The 25072-nt window shown below is 40.1% G+C and overlaps 1 protein-coding gene across 2 annotated transcripts in view; it reads right to left on the bottom strand.

Annotated features, from left to right (window-relative positions):
* Nucleotides 1-6056: 6056 nt before the first annotated feature.
* The window catches only part of pdgfra (platelet-derived growth factor receptor, alpha polypeptide), a 34098-nt gene continuing 15082 nt past the window's right edge, over nucleotides 6057-25072 (bottom strand). For both annotated transcript variants that reach the window (XM_051645333.1, XM_051645332.1), the window contains exons 16-27: nucleotides 24496-24628; nucleotides 24029-24133; nucleotides 23360-23470; nucleotides 22966-23119; nucleotides 21443-21603; nucleotides 15726-15841; nucleotides 14868-14990; nucleotides 14488-14599; nucleotides 12527-12626; nucleotides 12315-12420; nucleotides 10883-11121; nucleotides 6057-7591 (exon numbers count right to left, since the gene is read on the bottom strand). In XM_051645333.1, coding sequence (XP_051501293.1) covers nucleotides 7447-7591; nucleotides 10883-11121; nucleotides 12315-12420; nucleotides 12527-12626; nucleotides 14488-14599; nucleotides 14868-14990; nucleotides 15726-15841; nucleotides 21443-21603; nucleotides 22966-23119; nucleotides 23360-23470; nucleotides 24029-24133; nucleotides 24496-24628 — 1605 coding nt within the window. In that variant the 3' untranslated portion in view covers nucleotides 6057-7446. The remainder of the gene's footprint in view (nucleotides 7592-10882; nucleotides 11122-12314; nucleotides 12421-12526; nucleotides 12627-14487; nucleotides 14600-14867; nucleotides 14991-15725; nucleotides 15842-21442; nucleotides 21604-22965; nucleotides 23120-23359; nucleotides 23471-24028; nucleotides 24134-24495; nucleotides 24629-25072) is intronic.

The following is a 25072-nucleotide window of genomic DNA, read 5'->3' on the forward strand; positions in this document are numbered from 1 at the left end:
ACTGGAGCATTAAAAAGAGATATGCTTAAAAGGAATTGTTCATATAAAATTCTCTCATCATTTACTCACGCTTATGTCATCCCAAACTTGTATGAATTTCTTTCTTTCATGGAACACAACGAAGATATTTTAATGGAGATATGATGTTGGTTTGTACATACAATACAATTGAATGGTGACCAAAATTTCAAACTCCAAAAATCACATTAACGCAGCATAAAGGCAATCCATAAGACTCCAGTGGTTTAATCCATGTCTTCTGAAGAAGTTTGGGTGAGAACAGACCATAATGTGACTCCTTTTTCACTGTAAACCTTGACCTTGCAGTCTCTGGGCAATTGAGCTTGAAATCATGATCGCCAAGGGACTGCTGATGTTAATATTTATAGTGAAAAATGTGTTATATTTTGGTCTGTTCTCACCTAAAATCAACTGCCTTTATGTGCTTTTTTGAGTTTAAAAATTTGGTCAGCATTCACTTGCATTGCATGGACTAAACAACATCAAATCTCCATTAAAATATCTTTGTTTGTGTTCTGCAGAAGAAAGAAAGTCACGTGAGATTGAAACGACATAAAGGTGAGTAAATGATGAGAGAATTATAATTTTTGAGTGAACTATTCCTTTAAGCAAAAACACAAACACACTATTTTAAACAGTGATACAAATAAGTACTTGCACACACATCTGTGTCTCTTTATGGTTTATTCCCTCTTTCCATCTCTCACACACCCTTGTCTTTACATGAGATTTGCAATCTTTCACTGGGTCCTCTTTTGCATAGAACTGTCTATCGGTTCTATGCAGCTTTGCAGTTTGCATATGTACATACACACACACGCATATGTTTGCTGGAAGCACCTCCCATTCCCATTCCCTGGAAGGTGAACCCAGAAAGTTCTTTTCATATTACACCAGATAAAAAGAGTTTCAAAGCCTTTGACTCAATAGTGAAACCTCTGTACTGTTCTGACCCTCAGAAGAATCATGAATAATCAGGTTAAAACACAACCTCTATGATACTCTTGATGTTTTGGCAGCTAAGATTTTATTAGCACACAGAAAACACTGGATATATTGCAATTAAATTTGAAGTGATAATAAATGTGAACATTTGGAATGAATAAATTAACCATGCAAAGTCATGTTTCCCTGCAACATTTCTTCATAACTTTCACACATATTCTTGATATTGCACTGATGCAGATATGACTGTGTGAGCTCAAATTAAACTCACATTTACTATAGTATGCACACTTTATGCATACTGATACATATAATAGACCTCAACTTACTGTATTCAGTGTGAGTTGAGCTATTAGAGCATATCGCGCCAATCCATTGTTCAATAACTGACACAACTAGCCGTAATTCATCTTCCACTATCAATATTGTGAACAGTACTTGTTTTTGACCGAGTGAGTATTGAAAATGTCGCTCGGTTTGCTCTGTGGTTTGGCTTGTCAAAGTTTCTGGTTTGTCAGTCCAGACTCTCTGTGGCGAATGTCAACCAGTTTAGGGCTGTTTAGTTTGTCTTTTTAGTTTCACATATTTTGAACTAAGAACTTGAATTTGCAAGCACCTCAAAACATACACACGGTGGACATGGTTCATTATTTAGCATAATGCACATGAATCTGTAGCTATTTTTTTGTGTCATGTTTGTAAGTGAATGAATCGTTCTTGTTCACTTCCATTGCTTTGTTTGCAAATGCCTCAGTATTTTATAATGAATGATTCAAATCAATATGATTCATTGACTCACTCTTAACCTCATAACACATGAAAGATGCAAATTTTTTGCTACATACTGGTGGAAAGATCTGCAAAAATGGTAACTAAACAAATCAACTAAAATGAATCAACTTCCCAACTTGTTTCAGTAAATCAAATTCCCAACCATTAGTTTCAAAGCAGTTCATTGAAGCTTAAAGACTCATTTGTGAGATTTGTATGTCAAGAATGTTTCCCCAGATCCCTCTTTTGAGATGATGGTAAATGAGTATGAAGTATGAGTTTTAGAGTATAAATTACTTGGTGTGTAGGCTATGATATGTTGAATCAATGGCACCAAAATGGCCAACATTGTTTTAAATGTCAAATCATTTGACTCAAATGGTGAACTTTTCACTGGTCTCCATTCGGTACAAAATGTGTCTTGTAGCATGAAGTATAGCAATGATAACATACTAAAAGTAAATATGAACACACAAGTTTACCTATGCCAAGGCAAATATTTTGATCTCATAGCTGTCACATTGTCCTCTTCAATGATGAACCAAGTCATGATACACGAAAGCAATTAAAACTAAAATCGAAATTCCCTTTGGACACCCTAAACAGGCCCTATTAAGAACAACATCATTAAGCATCATTTGTTGTTGCATTCCAGTCTAAAATATCCAACAGCTCACTCTTAAGGGCCCTTATAAATGACCTTTACACAAAGGTACACCCACTGGACATTTTCCACTAGACCCTGAAACATCTCCATAATTCTCTTCATAGGCGATGTTTGTATATACAGTATATTAATAACATTTATAAATACTAAATTTCAGAATTCCCTTTGTTCAGGGCGAAGAAACAAAATTGTGAAATGTCATCTAATTTCCTCTGCAACTCTATTCCCTGTGTCCCTTCAGAGCTGTCCATTTAAAGGGGCTACCCCAAACTGGTATAGGGATGACTGTTTTGAAATGGATTGTACTTTTACAGTAAATGAACAACATTTCATGGTACCTGTAGAATAGTTCTCATTACTGCACCTTTAAGAACAAACACTCTTACACCCTCTCTTTCTCTTCTGTAAGCTATATATTTGCATATCCTGTAGTTGTAAAACTAGAAACACTCAATGTTTAACTTTGGGATCACATCACAATGTAACACAAAGGTGGTACCACTGGAATTTCAGCTTTAACTATATTCAAACAAACTAGGCCTAAAAAGGACATAACCACACACACACACACACACACACACACACACACACACACACACACACACACACACACACACACACACACACACACGATGTCTTTGCGCACTCTAGTGGCCTTATGGTCACACTACAATATCATTCTTTGAGATCTCACTCTGACTGCACATAACTGTCCAAATAGTTCCCAGATACTTTTAATTTTTAATGTAACAATGTTCTGTACATTTTACATTCTAAATGGGTTTTAAGGTCTGATAGTTGTCACACTTTTACTCCATTGAATATTTCTCAGATTAGGTACATATATTGATTAGAAATTCTGTATTTGCACATACCTTAATGTCTTGGTTACCAAAAAATAAATATAATACTAAAATAAAAATTAAATGATAATAACAAAAACAGCAACAATGATAATAATAATAATAATAATAATAATAATAATAATAATAATAATAATAATAATAATAAGCTATTTAACTTTTTTAATGAACATTTTTGATGTGTGAATAGCAGGGTATGTTGTCTCACTATATGGGGTAACTTGTCACTATTGGAGTATCCCATTATATCTAATATTATAGGCTTTTCAGCCAAATTTAAATAGTTCAACAATTATGAAACCGAACAATCTATCTATCTATCTATCTATCTATCTATCTATCTATCTATCTATCTATCTATCTATCTATCTATCTATCTATCTATCTATCTATCTATCATTTAACTTCACCTTGATGTTTAGAGTTGATCTCAAGGGAAAATGGGATAGAAGAGGAACATCACTAACTAGACTATTTAACTGCCCAAAACTTTAACTATAAAAATACCACATCTTTAGTGCAAATAATTGATTTACTGTAAGTTCTGGGTCTGTTTGGTTGCCACTTGAAACTCTTTGGACAGTTATTTGCAATCATAGAGAGATCTCAAACAATATTACAGTTTTTCTCATTCGCTTACTGTAACTTCATCTTAACATTCTCTAAACTGTAAGTGCAATTGTCACAACTGTTTTATGGGACATCACAACTCTATTGCATGTCTGCAAAATGTAGTAACTCACCCAAAAACATTTAATTCATGCTTCAAAACCTAGTTGTTGTGTCAGTAAACTGGCCAATGCCACCAAAATGAAAAAAAATTTTTTTTTTTTTTTTTTTTTTGTCATTGTGTGAGCCGTACTGGTCAAAATGTTTAGCTGTTTTTTCACCATGGCAGTCAAACCTGGAAATGTTTGTTATAAACAAATTTCATTTTTGTTCTACTTTTTTGTTGACACTGACTGCTTACTGTACTATACAAGAATGTCAGTTTTGTCTAGCTGAATGCTATTGTGTATCACACTGAGCTTTTTAGAAACCGATTTCAACAGTAGGTAAAAGTTTACTGGGAAAAGTCAATACTGTATGTAAGTGAAGACACTCAGAATGAGGGAAGGAGGACACTGGGACAGGGAGCTTCAGGTCTCAGGTGAGCTTTTAATCACAAACTTTGGGTTAACACAGTCACAACTGGCACCGTAACTTCTTCAGCTTCACAAACTCTATAGCATCACAGGCTCCTAGTCACAGCCTGTTAATCATCACACAGTCTTTATCACAAAATGTCACAACTCAGTAGCTTCACCGTGAGACTCTCGTGCCAAACTCTCTCTCACTCTCTGCTGGTGGCGTGGCTGCTTATATGCCGCTCTCCCCACGCTCACTGGAATTAGAGTCAGGTGTAAGACATAATCTAGCTCCTTAATGCTTTCTCTCCGGACCGACGCTTGACCACGCCCCCGCTGCCACACTGTACAATACTGTGGTACACAGAAAAAGGATATGCACATTTATATGTATACAGTAAATGTATTTTTGTAGCAATGTGTTACATGTAAACAGAAAATTCACATTTGCATGTCCATTTTTACACATTTTACATGTAAAGTCATATGTAGTGAGCAGAAAATTGCCACAAAAAAAACCCCTGCAACACTGAAAAAACATTCCATGTCATGGATATTTATGGTATATACATGTATGTCTGACAGATTATGATAATTGAATGGACTATTTTGCATATGATGGCTCACACGATGAAAGAATGTTTAGAAGTTGTGGAGAGTATGACAGTTTCACTGAGAATCAACTCATCAGTTTTGATCAGCAAGCCATGTGCATTTAGTTATTGTGCACATTGTAGACAATTGTACTTACTCTTTTGCATAATTGTGCCAAAACATGTGCAATTTGCTTATTTGAATAAGAAATTGAAATCTGGTGTGTACAGGAACTAATTGTTCAGAGATTTGAACTTAATGTTTTGAAAAAAATAAATAATTCTCTTTCAAGAATAGAGCCAAAGCGATTGAGAGAAACTGTACATATATTATACCGTAAACATAGACATAAAAAGTCTTGACCACAGAGTACATTTTTAAATCTCATTTATTGAAATATAGATCTTCTTAATGCACATTGTCATAATGCATATTATAGCAAAAGGATAACATCTGTAAAAGAGAATAACTACCAAGAATTACACATATTGTACCATGGAATATATTTCATACCTCTGTTTTTCCCTTCTTCCTCAACAACAAAAACATTCACTCTACTGTCTCTTTAGAAATACATCATTTACCTTCTTTTTTATCATCTTAAATTTGAAAAGACTACACACAACAAAAAAGCAGAACAAAGAAATGCAAGAATACAATATTCAAAAGGAGAGTTTTAAAAAGTGCAACAGTTTTTATTCCTCTCGTCGTGCCCATGGAACAGACCACAGTAGAGGGTGAAGACGGGGGCAGGCAGTGATATGCTGATAGTCCTGATATACAACGATACACATTTACAATGAACAGTGATGTATAACATCAAACAACAACAACAAAAAAATCTTAATGATGTGTCTCTTAGATACTTCAAGACTACAGGATTTGGCTGAAATATAGGCTTGTGTAGGCTGTAAATATCTCTGTAAATTTCTACTATGGTTTTCAATTGCTTTGCTTTAGGGGAAACATAAATCTTAAAAAAGCTGCGAGTTGGAACTTCTGCCAGGACATGATTTGCAGTCGGCTTAATACTAATATAAGATCCACGCAACAGACTCTGTGAAAGCAAAAAAAAAAAAAAAAAAAAAGGAATGACATTTAAACACGAGCCTGAGCCTGTATAACATTACTTAAAGATTTAATATTACTTAAGCCAAAAGCATTCTAGTCTGCAGGCAATTTCACTGAATCACAAAAAGTCTTTCCTCTTTTATGTGTTTATAGGAATTTTATATCACCATTACTGCAGTAAGCTTTGAGGTAAGAGCACAAAAAGCTGACATGACAATTCATAATCTAAGCCATGCAATAAGCCATTTCATTTTAAAAAGTTCAACAAATGAATATTAACCAGCATTATATTACAAAACCATTTTACCAGCTTATTCAACCAATTTGATTAAGGATGGTTACCCCTCAAGACCTGTTGCTTCCTAAAATCACTAGGGTTTTCACAGGATAAATATTGCTGTGTACTAACGTGAAATTGTAACTGGCATGGCTTTGATTATAAGTCCTCCGCTTTATACCCTATGGACAGTAAGGTAAAAACTTTGGCCAGACATAATGATTTCATAAATAGCTTTGTATCAGCATCTAATAATGGCTGAAGTCACACACAAAAAAAAAATGTGACTCACAAGTCAAAACACAGTTGCCATTTTCTTTATTTAGGACTACACAATTTCTCCCTACCCAACACAATATTCACAAAAATGCACTTATTTATACTATCTAAACACTAAACACACAAAAAAAAAAATCCAAACTGCAACACTTATTGAGACATTAATGATATCTGATCAGTTACATAAAATCTAGTCCGGGATTTGTGCTTTTCAGAGGATGCACTGCTCCTCAAGTTACATAGGATGAATCCTGTAAAATTGTGGGAGTGAGGAAAAAACAGGCCTGATCTAAAAGGGAGGTCAGGTTGTTTGGCCTGGTGAAGGCTTATTTTTAAAACTCTATAGTGGTTTTTGAAGCTCAGATGTACTGCGTTGGAAGGTAGCAGTTGTGAACTCGGGTCTTTGATATGGTCTTGCTTATATTGCTGATCGGAATGCCCGTCAAAATTAAGTTCCAAACAAACCACTCACGCACACACAAACATATTAAAAACATACAGAATTTATACACAGAAACAAACATCTTCCCCAATCCCCCTCCATAAGAGTCACTGAGCCCCATCAAGAGTGCTCACAAAGTCCTGTACTACACTCCTTATTTCTCCAGACCTTTAGAAGGCGATGTCCATTCTACAAAACCTAGTCATGCTCAATGACAATCATGCATCAAAGTGTATTTTTCTTCTGAAGGATTCAAGAGAGTGGGGTGAGGAAGAATAGAGTGAAGAATGCAGAGAGAGAGAGAGAGATCAGTCAACTTGGATGAATAGGAGGCTGCTGGAGAAAGCCAACTTTTGTCTGTGAGGTGTCCCTCTCTTTGCATCTTTCTCTCACAGGAAACTGTCCTCCACTAGGTCTCCTGAGTCCAAGCACATCTCGTCCAGCAAGTTGATGTCTTCCAGGGTCTCTCCCTCATGCTTGGTCATGGAGCTGCTAGAGCCTGTGTCTATGGCGCTTTCCTCTGATGTCTGAGAACTACAGAGAGACAGAGGGGAGAATTCAGTCATTTATATTGTATTGAGTAATGAATAGAAGACCAGGGTGCATTTCCCATACAACAACATAACTCACTGCTTAACCACCATAGTACAGTGCATCGTTGGTGAAATTAACTAGCTAGTCAAGACTGTTTCCCGAAACCAAAGCAACAATGTTGCACATCCATCATTTGAACCACGGTGGTTTAAAAATATAGAGCTGCCGTTAATAAAGTTACGCAGGGGGTGGAGTAATAACTTCTGCGGATATTAAATATTAAAAGCTGATTTACACGTACTTCAGAAAGCTGTTTACAGCGAGAAAGCTGCTGAAGACAGGAAAGCTGCATGCACTGTGTAGATACATACTCTGTAATAGATGGCTTTCCCTCTACATTAAACTTTGGGGTTCCCCTGATGTACTTGAGCACATACGCACATGCGCACTCTTCAAAAACATAAAATGGCACTTATTTGTTAACATAAACATATAAAAGCCACGTTCTCCAACAGAAAACATCTGTGATAAAGCGCTTTCTCTTAACAGCCTTTAATCCCTTACACGGCTGCATTTGTGTTAACGTGATGTTTCAGAACAGTGCTTTTCTGCAAAACTAAAACTAAAAAATACGCTGTTTTCTTAAATTCATGTAAACATGGTCAAAGTGTTGACAGAATAAAAGATATATATGGAATAAAAGATATGGAAGTCTCGGTGAAGAGAAATTATGTCCACACAGAAAACTAACAAGGAACTATGTTTCTAACCGCAAGTAGAGAACTGTAGTTCCAACCACACAACTTTGTGATGCTGTTTGCGAATGTTCGTTGGATATTTATGTTTGTAACGTTGGAACTTGCAACCATAGTTGGCTTATGATGCTTTTGGGAAATGCACCCCAGGTCGTAAGTACATCACCACTGAATGAACAGTGACCTGTTGAAATGAAATACTAAACAAAAAGATTTATGTTATAAAAGATTAAGTCAATGCATACTGTAGATGCAACTCGGTCTCAGAATCACGATACTATGCCTACATTTTTGCAAAATGAATTTTACGTGGCTTGTTTAATGTATCACAGCAGTTTCCTGCTGAAATAAACTCTAGAGGTGCAACAACAACAACGACTTTTATTCACTTTCAGACAAATGAAAGTGTAAAACAGCAAATTGTCAGTTCATAAACACTTGCTGTTTACTTTGTTCTTCACACAATGTTCTCTTATGATATCTAAACTGTTTTACTAAAAATAGAGCACGACTTATAAAGTGATACATTTTAATGTTTGCATCACATTATCAACTACATTTACAAGCTTATTCCAGTGCGATCAAGTTGCGTGGTAGCTCAGTTGATAGAGCGTTGCACTAGCAACACAAAGGACTGTGTACAAGTCCAGAAGATCACACAAGTTTACATGTCAGCCAAAAGTGACTTAGAGGCACCTTAAAATAACACGGTTGCTTCAGAAATGTTCACATTTGCTTATATGACATTATCGGTTAGGTTTAGTTCATTTAAAACTCGATAGAGCATTAACCTTAAACAGGGCTCAACATTAAGCAATGTCATGTGCTTGTTCCGCGGAAAAGTAAAGTGGTCATTCACTTGTCAGAGTAAAATAGTTGCTTGTCCGGAGAGAAAAAGGGACATTTAATTTACATGCTCAAGTAACATGTCAAAGTTTATGTTGTATATTTTTCTAAAATTACGACCAATGCCTAACCTAACAGTGTACCTATGCAATCAACTCAATACTCTGTGAAAGAAATGTAAACTGCTAGGGGAGGAGGCCATTGTCATATGATAATTATTTTATGTTACGTATGGTAGTCAAATAAAGGAAAGCCTCCATCGCCATCATTTACAGCAGGGGTGCTCGCAGTTCTATTGAATAAGATCTACTTTTTCATCATGTTACTGCAGCAAGAATTTCAGTAGTCGATAGTGAAATTTGACAATTCTCGATACCAGCTTCAATACCACAAAAAATAATAACACTAACTAATTTACTACTAATGTAAGAATTATTTTAAGTTCTTAAGTAATTATTCAAGAGTAAACAGTCAGTAATAAAATAATTAAAAAAACAACAATGAATAGAAATAAATTCAAAATAATTGAACAAAAAATACAAATTAAGAAAACTGTGCTGTTTTTAACAGCTTTAAAAGTTTTAAACTGCAGTATTAAGTATTAAAGTAAACATTCAGAATGTAATGCGAAATGAAACTACTGGTCTTCACGGTATGATTATAATACATTTATTATTTTTAAAGCTACTAAAGTTACCCAGTCAAGAGCATTGAGTGGTTTTCTTGTTTTCTTGTTCTTGTTATTTGAGTAAAACGACACACATCAGGTCTATTACGATACATTTACTTATAATTCTTTGATACAAATACGCTTTCTCTCAAAGGTTTACATTCATTTTAGACATAACTCACTGTGTTCACATTTTGGCAGAAATTTGAAATGTTTTTGACCGTTCAGGCACGTATCCATATTATCATGAGCAAACAGCGCACAGCTGATACTAAAACTGTAGCTGGTTATTTTTACATTATTGACATTTAAATCAGACTACTTGTTCGGTCGGGCAAGTAAAATTCTCTTTCACTTGCCCCTTCAAAAATCAATTTGTCCCAGACAAGCATTAATGTTGAGCCCTGCTTAAGAACCTCATCTGTTTGGGAGAACATTTAACTCACTTTTAGCACCACACAGTGGACATTTCATGTTGAAACTGCCATGATACCTGTGATGAACCACGGAATGTATTTTTGCAAAAATGTCATAATGTCATATCATTTTTATGAGATTAGGGTGCACACAGTATATCGCTTTTGACTCCATTAGGTTATGCTAATTAACAAACTTTAGTGGCTATTAGTATTAGTGCTCTCAATAGTTTTATGCAACATAACATTGTAATACCTTGTCCAAACCAGCCACAATGCAAAAAAGCAACAAGCAATAAAAACTACTTGTGTATGTGAGTTTTTGTTCTGGAGCCATGACCATGAAAAGCAATAAGCAACAGCAATGTTTGTTGGTTGCTCGGTTTCTATTTCTATTGCCCAGTGAAATCTTCTAGGTCCAAAATCCTGCTCCACATAACTTTATACAGTATTAAACATCAAATATGTTGACAAATTTCTGGTTAGGACATGGTGTAAGTTTTGCTTAATTGTTTTAAACTGGAATATACGTACATGCACAAAACATATATGAATCATTATCCTAATATGCAAGGGTCAGAATGTGATGTGGTTGGTTTGCTACCTGTGCCGGTTCCTCTTGCTGTAGTCTTCATTTGACATTGGGTCAAGGTCTGGCAGAGGAATGATGTAGCCGCTGTCAGAGCTGAGTCTCTGTTCATCAAACCCACTCTCGCGATCCTTCAGTTTGCCCTGGTTCTTATAGAGCACACCCATGTATACTTCATCATTGTCAATGCACTGCACTCGAGTCACAGCAGGGTGGTCGCTCTTCAGGAAGTCATGATTCACGCGTTCATAGCTCTGCGCACCAATACAAATATTATTGGAAGATGATCAGCTGAAAGATTATTAGTGCATGTATGTTTCTGTGCATGCAGAAGGCCTGCAAATTATGTAAGATAAACATTCCAGTTGCAAATTTAAAATTAATCATAAATTAGCCATGCTTTTGTCTCTTTTAATGCATCGTTTTGAAGGAAATGAGGGAGAAAGTGAATCATTTCTGGTAGTTGTAAATAGCACTTCAACGCCACCATAAACACAGCTCACCCCAAAGTTCTGCACCATTTCTGCAAGCGTTCTGTGGTCACTTCAGGGTTTGGAGGCCCATTAAGGACAGCATTTCCCACCACACCCCTGCCCAATGTGCTATAACAGGAGCTAGTTATTCCCTGAGACATGTGACTCTAGGAAATGAAGTTCTGAAGTACCATGTGTGGTGTCTGTTTAATAGAGCAATTATGGCTAACTGGCGGACGCTAACTTTATGCTCCCGGTCATTAGCACTGCTGGGTTCTGCCTTGCTGGGGTGTTAGCCAGCTGGAGCGCTAGTGCACTAATCGCTGTTAGTGGTCTGGCAGTGTTGGCATTGGTGACATACATGTAGCCCAGGCCTCAAAGCCCAGAGAGACACATTGCATTTAAGCTAAAGGAAGTGGGAAGTCATTTCCACCATATTTTTATTGGGGCCAATTTTCAGGTCATGGTGGAATAGGCTTCAGAGACAGAGAAAGAGAAAGAAACAGAGAGACAGTGAAAGAGAATGGAGAAATCCACTTAAGAGGATGAGAGTACGCTTCTTAAAGAAAAATACAGTTAATAATTAATTTAGTAGATATTTTTATCCAAAAAATGAGATCAGAGCAGATAGGACGAAAAAATCCAACCCACTAGAAGTTTAATGGCTGCCTTAAATCTTAAGTACAAAGTGGTATCAAGAAGTGATTTTCAGAATGGCTTTAAAGTTACAACCTGCAGTGTTAAGTTCATTACACTTTTCAACCACTTTGAATTTAGTTATTGATGAAAAATCTGGGTTGGAACTTGAAAAATCAAGTAGAAATAACAGTTAAATGCATGTAAACATGTTATATTTATGACATTATTACAAAACATTTCTTACAGTGATGAGACAGATTGAAAGTAACACACAGAAAAATAAAGAACAGGGAAAGAGAAGCAACTGAAATCTTGTTGACAGACTGCAGACTTACCCTCATATATCCTGAGGGTAGCAAGGAGGCCACTGTCTCACTCAGGCCATGGAAGGACGGTCTCTTCTCTGGTTCACTATTCCAGCACTTCATCATAAGTTCATAGCTAGAGATACACAAACAACAACACAACAGCCAGACATCAGCACCAACTGGAGCCAAGCACAAAAAAAAAAATTTTGTCATACAAATAAGTTTGAGGCTGAACGTACACATTACTGGAAGCGTGCTTGGGTTTTGTCATTCGGTATCCACTCTTAATCTTGTTGTAGAAGCTGGAATCCACAACCATACCAGGATAAGGAGTCCCACCTACAAACAACAAAAACAAACATATTTAGCCTAATCACATGAAAATGACGGGACTGTGGTGGAATTTTTGCAAAATTATATTATGTGGTTCATTACACATATCACAGCAGTTCAGAGGTAACCTCAGCCTCAGACGGCACGCCCACGGACCGCCCACATTCTGTGCACTAACAGTCTGATGCTTATAGCACACAAAACTGGAAAATGCTTTTTTTTCTCCCCTTTTCACCCAATATGGAATGCCCAATTCCCAATTCGCTCTAGGTCCTCATGGTGGCATAGTGACTTGCCTCAATCCGGGTGGTGGATAATGAATCTCAGCTGCCTCCGTGTCTGAGACCGTCAATCCGTGCATTTTATCACGTGGCTTGTTGAGCGCGTTACCGCGGAGACGTAGCGCATGTGGAGGCTTCACGCTATTCTCCACGGCATCCACGCACAACTCTACACATGCCCCACCGAAAGCGAGAACCACATATTACAGTGACCACGAGGAGGTTACCCCATGTAACTCTACCCTCCCTAGCAACCGGACCAATTTGGTTGCTTAGGAGACCTGGCTGGAGTCACTCAGCATGCCCTGGATTCGAACTTGCGACTCCAGGGGTGGTAGTCAGCGTCAATACTTGCTGAGCTAACCAGGCCCCCCTGGAAAATGCTTTCTTGATCAATCAGCGCAAATCTGATAGGCTGGTTAGATGGAACTTCCATGAATAGGGGCAGTGGTGGCTCAGCAGTTAAGGCTCTGGGTTACTGATCAGAAGGTTGGGGGTTCAAACCCCAGCACTGCCAAGATGCCACTGTTGGGCCCTTGAGCAAGGCCCTTGACCCTATCTGCTCCAGGGGCACTGTATCATGGCTGACCCTGCACTCTGACCCCAGCTTAGCTGGGATATGTGAAAAAAAAGTATTTCACTGTATATGTGCAAATGTATAATGTGTGATAAATAAATAAAATTATAATTATAATTGAATAGATGGACATAGGACATTTTATCAGTAAGCCTGGAAGCCGAGTTGTGATTACAAGTTTCCATAGCAGAAAGTAAAGTGGATATCCACGAGCAGAGCTGCATTTTCTGATTTGTTTTCTTAGTTATGTCTGTGAAATTCTCTATAATGATGTTTTCTGTGCTGAACTGCGAAGTGAATTTGCCCCAGTGTCATAAAAAGCGAGATGAAAAAGAGATGAGGTTTTGAAAGTAAATGCACTATCGAGTTTTAAATCAACCAAACCTTCCTTCTGACTCTAAACCTTAAACCAAAATCTAACCATAAAATCTAGCCATAAAAAGCAATTGTTAGATGAAATATGAAATTGCTGAAAGAAACCATGTGATTTTGTGGTGCTTCTATGATACTTTCAGCTCACGTGTCGACTCGCTTGATCTTCAGGACTCGTACCATAGTCCTTTGTTGCGTAAGTGCAATGCTCTATCAGTTGAGCTAGCACGCAATTTGATTAGTTGGTTTGTAGTGAAAACGTAAAACTGTATAACCCTACAAGTCAAGTGATATAGTTAAACTTTTTAATGTCATAAGATATTGATATCATAATCTGCTCTTTTAATCGTGATTTGTGAGAAAGTTAATAAAAAGTCATTGTTTTAATGCCTCTAGGTTCACACCTACTGCAATACGTACAACTAGCCACGTAAAAATCTTTTTGCAAAAATTTTGTAACATGATTCCATAAAACCAGAATAAACACATTATACTTTCTTTACATTCAATTTACATTTCATTTCTTTACAAGTCGTTACATTTTATATCCTAAAATAAGTTCAATGGAAGAGCAAAATAGTTGTTTGGTAAAGATTAGTAAGAAATGTTACTGTAATAAGCAAATCTAGATACATACCAAGAGAGAAGATTTCCCACAACAAGATCCCATAAGACCAGACGTCACTTAGTGTAGTGTACAGATTATCAAAAATACTCTCAGGAGCCATCCACTTCACTGGAAGGAAGGTCTGTGTGTGTGTATGTGAGAGAGATTATTATTCACTGGCAAATATTCTCATATTTAAAAAAAAAAAAAAGGGCATGTTAAACATTTTTAAAACATATATATATATATATATATATATATATATACAAATTATAATATTAAATAATCTATTACAGACTACCCATTACAAACATGCACTTTCTGCACTCAGTGCACTTTCTGTAAACTCCAGCTGCGTAGCACACAAAAACCAAACAGAGACACATTAGGTCTAAGAGACAGGCACTCACGCTTCCTTTGGAGACATAATTATTATCATGCATGATGTCTCTGGCCAACCCAAAGTCGCATATCTTCACTATCTTGCCTTGAGACAGCAGGACATTGCGTGCAGCCAAGTCTCTATGTACACACTGTGAGAAACAGAGAAATGGAAAAAGAAAAGGAGAGAGAAGTAAGCGAGCGAGTTTGTGTTAGAGAGAGATTTAGTTCAGTTTCAGAAGGCTATATATACTGTATATATATATAGAAATATAGAAATAATAATTTTCTTTGAGATAATTGTAGTTCTGGCAATTTGAAGCAGTCAAGCGTATTTATTTCTCTGTTCCCGTTTCTCTCCATCTCATGTACTCTAACCGTTACATGCTCTAATACTTTTCCTGAGCTAAATCTCTTTCACCCAGTCTCTCTCTTTCTTCAAGGGTGGCCTAGAAAGTCTACCTCTGTGAGATAATCTTTGGTAAACTCTCTGTTAATAGATTTGTAAACGCAAAAATTATAATTATTACTTACTCTTTGCTCACGTTATAAGATTGTATAATAACATTGTAATTACATTATTAAAATATTATTGGCTTCAGTCTACACAAAACCAGGAAAATTCAAACTCTCAATCCTATCTATTTAAACTGTACAACCACAAGACAAAGGCAACCATTTTCTCAAACACACTAAATATAAAACCTGACATCAGATCACCTCCTCTACAAGGACACCCAGAATCAAAATCTTTAATGTTATGTCTGAACAGATGATGCTGAACCAATGTATGGGCGAGATCAAAGTTTTGTAAAGCAAATGTTTACAAACTAGATTGGCAGAGGCAGTTATCCTGCAATTAGAGAGACAGACAGGCTTTAACTTACATTCTTAGAAGCCAAGAACTCCATCCCTCGAGCTACCTGATAGGTGAAACTGAGGAGGTCCATTGTCGTCAGACCTTCATTGGTGTCATCTGAGAGAAGACTCTCAACTTCGCTCTCTGTTATTCACATACAAACACAAAGACATTCTGAATTAGCACTGCATGATTATAAATTATGTTCCCTATCTGTCACTCACTCAACGTTGTGTCGATGTAGTGACACTAGGGGTCACTCTTGGGAGCCCCAAACACCTCTGCTTTTTTAAAAAAAAAGGCCAATGAGTATTGGCGAGTGGAATTTGCATGCCACTCCCCCGGACATACGGGTATAAAAAGAGCTGGTATGCAACCACTCATTCAGATTTTCTTTTCGGAGCCAAGCGTTTGTATTCAGTGCACTGAATTCAATTCCCTCCAAAGACGCACCTCAAAACTGCTGGATTTACGGCGCATTTCATCAGCTTCTCCCCCTCTGCACCCGTGGAGTGCAGAGAACGCCCCTGAACGCTTGGCAGAGCGAAAATAAGAGAGAATATTCTAAAAGAGTATATTTTAATTCACAAAAAGAGCAGCACACACGGAACGTCTTTTCAAAGATGCCTTTCCGTTTGTGTGTTATTCCTGGTTGCGGTCGTTATCTCTCCACTTCTGTCGGCCACAAAATTCGACCCAGGGGCGAGGAGACCCACTTCTCTGGAGCTGGTCAACAGACAACTCCATCCCCTGGTGGAGGGCCGGGAGGAGAATCTGTTGTCGCCGCATGCCCAGGAGGCTGCGGCACCCAAAAGTCTGACAAAAGAATGGTTTCCTCATCTCCTGGGTCACATGTCCAGTGCGCACGTCCGTCGTCATGACCACCATCCACCGTCCCATTTTTGCAGGTATGGCGCTCCAGCGGCGGACCCCCCGCCCCTGTGCACCCAGCTGTGGCACAAACACGCCCACACGGGATTTATTCCGGTGGACTATGGGGACGAGATTCCTCCTCCACCCTCCTTGGCCAATCTTATGGTGGGCGGCAGGAGCCAGGTAAGTGCTTCGATGTCCCTGGACTCTCAAGTCCCCTCGATGTATCACCTCGAGCTCCACCCTGCCGCGAGGCCCCACCTGCCGGTACGTCCAACGTGATCATTTCCTTGGTCCCCCTCGCCCGGAGTTTGGGCGCATGGCTCGCGCTTTCCAACCGTCTGACTCGGCTAGGCGATTTAGTTCGCCAGGCGCTGTGCAAGGGTGTGATAGAGCCTGTCCCTCCAGCCGAGATGAAGAAAGGGTTCTACAGCCCTTACTTCATCGTACCGAAAAAAGGCGGTAGGTTGCGACCAATCCTGGACCTGCGAGTACTGAACCAAGATGCTGACGCAAAAATGCATTCTAACAAGCATCCGGCATCAAGATTGGTTCACGGCGGTAGACCTGAAGGACACGTACTTCCACGTCTTGGTCTTACCTCGACACAGACCCTTCCTGCGGTTTGCCTTTGAAGGCCAGGCGTACCAGTACAAGGTCCTCCCCTTCGGCCTGTCCTTGTCCCCTCATGCCGTCACAAAGGTCGCAGAGGCAGCCTTTGCCCCGTTAAGGGAAGTGGGCATCCGCATCCTAAACTATCTCGATGACTGGTCAATCCTAGCTCACTCTCGAGAGTTGCTGTGCGCACACAGGGACCTCGTACTCCGGCACCTCAGCCGACTGGGGCTTCGGGACAACTGCGAAAAGAGCAAGCTCTCCCCGGTTCAGAGAATCTCTTTTCTCGGTTTGGAGTTGGACTCAGTCTCAATGACAGCGCGCCTCATGAACGAGCATGCGCAGTCAGTGCTGAACTGTCTGAAGGTGTTCAGATGGAGGACAGTGTTTCCACTGAAAACTTTTCAGAGGCTCCTGGGGCATATGGCATCCTCAGCGGCGGCCACACCACTTGGGTTGATGCATATGAGACCACTTCAACACTGGCTTCAGACTCGAGTCCCGAGATGGGCAAGGCTCCTCGGGACACATCGCGTGGCCATCACGCCGATCTGTCACCACCTCTTCAGTCCTTGGACCGACCTTGCATTTTACGGGCAGGGGTTCCCCTAGAGCAGGTCTCCAGGTGTGTCGTGGTTACAAAAGGTGCCTCCAAGATGGGCTGGGGCACCATATGCAACGGGCACACAGCCGCCGGCTCCTGGACTGGCACACGGCTGCGTTGGCACATCAACTGCCCCGCGGTGGTAGACACGGTCACTCAGGCTAGGGCGCCCTCTACTAGGCACCTGTATGCCGTGAAGTGGTGTCTGTTCGCTAAGTGGTGTTCTTCGCCAACATGAAGACCCCCAGAGATGTGCAGTCGGATTGGTGCTTTCCTTCCTGCAGGAGAGGCTGGAGGGGCGGCTGTTCCCCTCCACCTTGAAGGTGTATGTAGCCGCTATTTTGGCTCATCACGATGCAGTAGATGGTAAGTACTTGGGGAAGCACGACTTGATAATCAGGTTCCTGAGAGGCGCTAGGAGGTTGAATCCCTCCAGACCGCGCCTCGTCCCCTCGTGGGACCTTTCTGTAGTCCTTCGGGGTCAACAGGGAGCTCCCTTTTAGCCCTTGGAGTCAGCTGAGCTTAAGGCACTCTCTTTGAAAGACTGCCCTCCTGACTGCACTCACTTCCATCAAAAGGGTAGGGGACCTGCAGGCGTTCTCTGTCAATGAATCATGCCTGGATTTCGGTTTGGGTTACTCTCATGTGATCCTGAGACCCCGACCGGGCTATGTGCCCAAGGTTCCCACGACCCCTTTTAGGGATCAGGTGGTGAACCAGCAAGCGCTGTCTCAGGAGGAGGCAGACCCAGCTTTGGCGTTGCTGTGTCCGGTGCGAGCTTTATGCATCTATTTTGAATGCACGCTGAGCCTTAGAAGCTCCGAGCAGCTCTTTGTCTGCTTTGGTGGACAATGGAAAGGAAGCGCTGTCTCCAAACAGAGGATCGCCCACTGGGTCATTGACGCCATCGCGATGGCATATCAGGCTCAGGACGTTCAACCCCCTGCAGGGTTATGAGCCCACTCTACCAGGAATGTGGCGGCCTCCTGGGCCCTGGCCAGTGGTGCCTCTTTGGCAGACATCTGCAGAGCAGCGGGCTGGGCAACACCCAACACCTTTGCGAGGTTCTACAATCTCTGGGTTGAGCCGGTCTCGTCCCGTGTATTGGCAGGCATGAGCAAGTAAGTTCTGGGACAGCTGGCCGGGTGTACCGCTTGCACATAGCGCCTTTCCCCTCCCTTGAGGCGAAGACGTGCGCTCTTGACTCCCAGTCGTGTTCACAGACTGTAATCCCTGGATGACTTTCCTCCTTAGCCCTCTGGCAGTTGAGTTTGCGGAGAAACTCGCTGACTTGCCCATTACGTGGGCTAATGAGCCCCTGTACTGAGGTAGGTGCTCCACATGTGCTGGTTCCCCGAAGGCGACCCCATGTGATATCTTCCACAAAATCGTTTCCCTCTCGGCAAACTGTGTCTTCCTTGGGCAGAGGCCCCTCTGCCCCCGGTTGCAATGCTCTGTAGAAACTCCTCCCCCTTCGGGTAGGACCTACCATGGGACCTCTCCACATGACATACTTCCAACAAGACTCTGTAAAACCATGTGACATATTCCACTCAAAATACCCCCCCCCCTTTTTGTGCAGGGTGTGGTCTCCGCTGTGTCTTCCCCTTGGGAGGGACACCCCCCGACGCAGATACTTATGGCTCCCTGTCGGTTAACAAATTCCACTCTTTTTGGGGAGAAAATAGAGGGAAAGTGACCTCGGCTGGGCTAGCCTGTCCCTATCATTGGGCAGTCGACTTGTTCCTGATGGACCGTTCGATGCTCATAAGAGCATTGGGGGAGGTTACGTGAAGGCCTGGTGTGCTGGCTACGAGGCACACAGCGGTCTGCCCGTCACACACCACCAGTTCACGTAACACAGTTCAGAGAGTTGTGGCATTTTGTATAGTGACCCCTAGTGTCACTACATCGACACAACGTCAAGTGAGTGACAGATAGGGAATGTCCTGGTTACTTTCGTAACCTCCGTTCCCTGATGGAGGGAATGAGACGTTGTGTCCCTCTTGCCACAACACTGAACTACCCGCTGAAATGGCCGGGACCTGGTCTCGGCTCCTCAGCACAAAACCTGAATGAGTGGTTGCATACCAGCTCCTTTTATACCCGTATGTCCGGGGGAGTGGCATGCAAATTCCACTCGCCAATTCTCATTGGCCTTTTTTAAAAAAAGCAGAGGTGTTTGGGGCTCCCAAGAGTGACCCCTAGTGTCACTACATCGACACAATGTCTCGTTCCCTCCATCAGGGAACGGAGGTTACGAAAGTAACCAGGACATTTCTGTGTATGTTTATGTTATAAAAATTTCTTTGTTTCCATCATTAAACTTGTGACCATATTTTCTGTAATTTCTATCTGATTGTGAGTATAAATGATTGTAACACGATTGTGTGATTTTCTTCATCATAATACAATTCAAAGAGGTCAAAAAAGTACTTTGATTTTGTTAAAAAATGTAAGGTCGCAATTAAAGTTTTCAATTTTAGTGGGTCGAAAATTTGTTTGTTTGTGTGTGTGTGTGTGTGTGTGTGTGTGTCCCCGACAGGACCTGACAAGTATAACTTCAGGTTCAGATCGGATTCAAGTTTGTAATTCATGAAAAACGATGCGCTCGCAGATGAGTTAGGGGCTATACACAACGAACATATTTTTGCATGTGTTTGCATTGCTTTTCAATGTTTTACTAATTGTTTTACTACGCTCTGTAACATCTTTGGCCATTGCGTCTTGCTGTTTTTTCAACGTCTCATGCAGGACCGACGCATTTTTTAGACACCATGTCAAGAATTTCAATTTTTAAAAACGCATCTTGAGACATCTGCTTTCTGTTTCATTAGTTGCGCTGCATCTAGCTTTCTTTTCAGCACAGGTTCCAAAGAGCATGTTTAGTGCATGTTCTGAAGAAGTTCAGGTAGTAAAGAGTGTCAGGATGCATGTGAGTGTTAAATGATTCCAGATTGTTTTTCACAGAGAAAAGCTTCAGTGCTTGATAAATGGTAAGCCAATCTTTTTTTTAGGTTTACCTACATTATAGGGGCAAAAATGTTCTCACATTGTAGGAAAAGCGGCATAAACTACAAAATTAGGGCACCCTAACTGTCCCTGTAATAAAATACTAAAAAAAAATTCGGTTTAGGGGCAGGGGTAGGGTTATGAGACAGAAAATATCATTAGCTCAATATAAAAATAATAGAATGGAACTTTCAGTGGAAAGTTATTGTAAAGATATCAGTACCAACGTGTGTGTGTGTGTGTGTGTGTGTGTGTGTGTGTGTGTGTATGTAACATCGAAGGAATGGCAGACAGATGTATGCATTAAGACGTCTGTGCTAAATTACCCTCTGTAATTGTAGGGTGTACAGACTGCAGTGTTCCACTTATGCAGAGGCATGGGTGGACCTCTCTGCTATCACTAACTAAACATTGTGCATGTTGCTGTGTGTGTGTTTGACAGCAACTAGTCAAGCCAAACCAGACTATGGTGTGCCAAACCGACCACAGTACGTGCAGAAAACGAGGGAGAGACAGTGAAAAATAAAGTCTAGAGAGGACAAAATCAGGAAATTTGGATTAAGAATGACCAGACCAAAAGAAAAAAAATGGATGTTGTAGATATGGTTGTGTTTTATCCGTGTTTGAGAGAGTTTTCTCACCGTTAAACTGTCTATGAGAGGGAGGGTGGTCGTAGTCTGATCTCTGGATGGGAGAGTATTTTGAAGCTTCGCTCATTTCCAGCATGGGGACATATTGCATGGTGTCCACCTGCTTCATGTCCATATATTCGCCTTTCCCCTCAAATGACAGGATGACATAGCTGCACAAATAAACATAAATACAGAATGAAAATGATGCATTGAAATTAAGAGTCATGGTCAGCCAGTTGAGATCATCATTATGAGTAAAACCTAGTGATATAATGAAAATATGTGTGTGAGATCACATCTAGCTGACAGTATTCTCAAAGGAAACATCCCCACACTATCTGGACTATCGGCTATGCTATTGAATGATTAGATAATTTTGTAGTAGATCATCAAAAAGGTCTGGTGTGTTGGCGTGTTAGTGAACGTGCAGAGATTACATCACCCATGTTCTCACTGTTGTTTTCGGCCAGTGACTATTCCCAGAACAGAGACAGACTACTTTTTTTAAGGCCGAAACATACTCTACGCAAGTACGTGAATGCAGATTCTTCTAGCTATGCAAGCTAAATTTCGTGTAGAGTTGCATTCCAAAATGTGTCAGATTGCATTTCTTAACACAACGTAAGTACACGTTGCATTTCAACAGTGCCAAAAGGGGTGCTATAGCAGACATTAGTGTGAACTGTCCGCTTCCATGATGTTCTCTTTCAAGTAAACTACTGTGATGGCGGAGTAACAGTTTGAAGATAATGTTGCTGATTAAGTAAGTTAAAGTCAATATATTTATAGCAACTTACCTGGCACAGACTTTTAAAGATAACTCTGTTGCCCCCTTGATTACTGAGGTATATTACAACAGGAGACGAAGGTGGAAACTACAACAGTGGATGTGCACATCAAGAGCACGTGGGTGAGGAGGTCGGAAGATACATGCATTTGTGTAACTTGAGTCTGAAGGAATATAAAGTCATTTTTATGGGTCTAATCTCCTGAGGAGAAATACGCCAGTATCTCATAGCAGTCATAGAGCGCATACGCTAACCCCCTGTGTATGCGCGCACAGTCAAATGGAGGATACTTTGACAGGCTCGCATCCGACTATTTCTCTACTTATCTGTTATCTCTCTCCTCCATAAGTGACTGCACTTACCCAACTGGACAGAAATCCTGAGACCCTTATTCCTCAATAAGAATTAGCGACTAACAATATGAGATTTTGAAGGTTTTTATGATACACCACTTCAGTTGTTCTGGGTAATATTTTGCCTAGAATGTGGGGACCAAATGTCCCCATAGTAAACCTGAAATTACTTGCTTTGTGGGGACCAGCCAACAGTCCCTATGAGGACGACTGCTTATAAACATAATAAATAATGTCTAAATGAGAGGGTAAGGTTTTTAAGGGGCAGGGGTAATGTTAGGGTTAGGGGATGTAAAATATAATTAGTTCAGTATAAAAATAATAGATGTCAATGGAAAGTTTCCACCATGTTTGTGTGTGTGTGTGTGTGTGTGTGTGTGTGTTTGCTGACCTCCTGCTGCTCTCGTCGGCTGGGTTGATGCCAAAGATGTCTAAATCTTTTTTGCCCTTTTCTGTGTGCCGGCTGAGAAACCCATCTCTGTTCTTATGCAAGTAGTTCACCAGGTCTCCATAGAAACAATACTCTGTGATAATGTAGATTGGTCCTGAGAGATGGGGAAAAAGAGAACAAGAAAAAGAGAGAGAAAGAGAGCATTAATAAAGCAGGTCTAATCTTATCAGACACTTGTAAAATGTCTAAAAGCAGAAGGTTAAAGTTCTACGCTGCACTTCTCCGCCTGTTAAAACACCACACAATAAAAAAACCAAAACCAAGAGGACACCACCCTAAAGATTGTCTGCTGTTTGTGTTTGTTATCTGTGGGTGTTTATGTGTACATTTTCACCTGATTTGGTGCATGCTCCTAGCAGGTTGACAATGTTCAGGTGAGGGCCCAGGTGAGTCATAATTTTCAGTTCCGACATCAAAGCTTGTTTCTCACTGGAGCGTGCTGTCGCTGAGGAACCAATCATGATAACCAATGAACTAATGATCAAACAAGTCAATCAAAATGCTTGAGCATTAACAAGCACAAAATGTGCAGAAAAGTGCTTTCTTTCATCATAGATACAATGGTGTTGTAATAAACAGTCAGCTACACAATATTTTTCTTTTCTTTTTTTTCATTTCAATCATTATGTGATAACAACATATATGCTGTTATCCATTTAACTTAACACAATAAACACAGTAATGACACACAAACACAATCATGCCTGTAATTTCTACTTGAATTTGTGAGTTTTATGAGCTTAAACTTTTTTCTCCCAATTTTCCTTATCAATACTTTTTTCAAAGTGGTCTAAACTTTCATTTTTCACTTAAAAATTTAAGACAGAAAACTAAAATTAAGTTTTCAGTTTTAGTGGGTAGAAAGTTTTTACAGTGTTATAAAGGAATATAAAGGAATCTTATGTCACAAGGTTATTTAATTCCAAACATTATATATATATATACTATATATACAAAAACCATAACTGCTAGTCAAACATGTTAAAAATAACAGTCAACTCACGTTTAAGCATTTTCACGGCCACTTTCATAACAGGCTGAGAACGACTCAGTCCATAAGCTGTGCCCTCCACCACCTTCCCGAAAGCGCCAGAGCCCAGGACACGACCTACCATACACACCAAACACATAAACACAAACTTGAACTTATTTGAATGTAACCAAGGTGTTAGAGTGTATGCAAACACGAAGAGCATTCTGTAACTTTCAGCATTACCACAGTGGTTTCCTGTAAGTGCAAGACTGGTTTTGATGTTTGAATCAAGAACCTCAATCTCTCTATACAGTCACCACACAAAGCACCTAAATAAAATCTGCACAGTTGATTGTGATGATGTCTGATTAGGATAGGCCAACAACAAGACCACAATCCAATCAAGTACGCGACCACATTAAGTGTCACTTATACATGGTTGAACCACACTGAATTCACAGGACAGGATTAAGAGTGGCTGGTTTACCATGACTCACCGAGAACAAGGCCATCCCGGGGGAACTCCCATCGGGAGTCATATGGAAGCTGCATGGGATCCACATAGATGTACTCATGACCGTCAGGACTTACCGACTCAATAACACGCCATCTGATCTCATAACGTGGTTTCTGTATCACAAAGAGAAGAAAAAGTGTTGCTCAGGTGGTCCATTAAAAGAGCTGATACAGATGCTGGAGGACAGTCAGGCTGTTCCACAGACAGGAAGACACACAGATATATACTGCAGCTTATAGGGGAAGAGACATTTAATTCACACACAATAAAAAGTGATTGATGTTTTTTAACGTACAATCTTATTTCAGCCCTCACGAAAGCAAAAATTACGAAGCAAATTCTTTACATGCCTCAAATTTGGCTGCATGAATAAATTAGTGAATGAATGATAGATAATTTGCTAGGAATTTGAGAAGTATATGAAGGTGAATGAAAGCAGACCTGAATAAGCAAACCTAACAAAGAATGAGTGCATTAGTGAGTGAGTGAGTGAGTGAGTGAGTTAGTTAGTTAGTGAATGTGTAAATGGGTGAGAGAGTGGGTAAGTCGGTAAATGA

This window comes from Myxocyprinus asiaticus, chromosome 19 (assembly GCF_019703515.2).
Source record: "Myxocyprinus asiaticus isolate MX2 ecotype Aquarium Trade chromosome 19, UBuf_Myxa_2, whole genome shotgun sequence".
NCBI lineage: Eukaryota > Metazoa > Chordata > Actinopteri > Cypriniformes > Catostomidae > Myxocyprinus > Myxocyprinus asiaticus.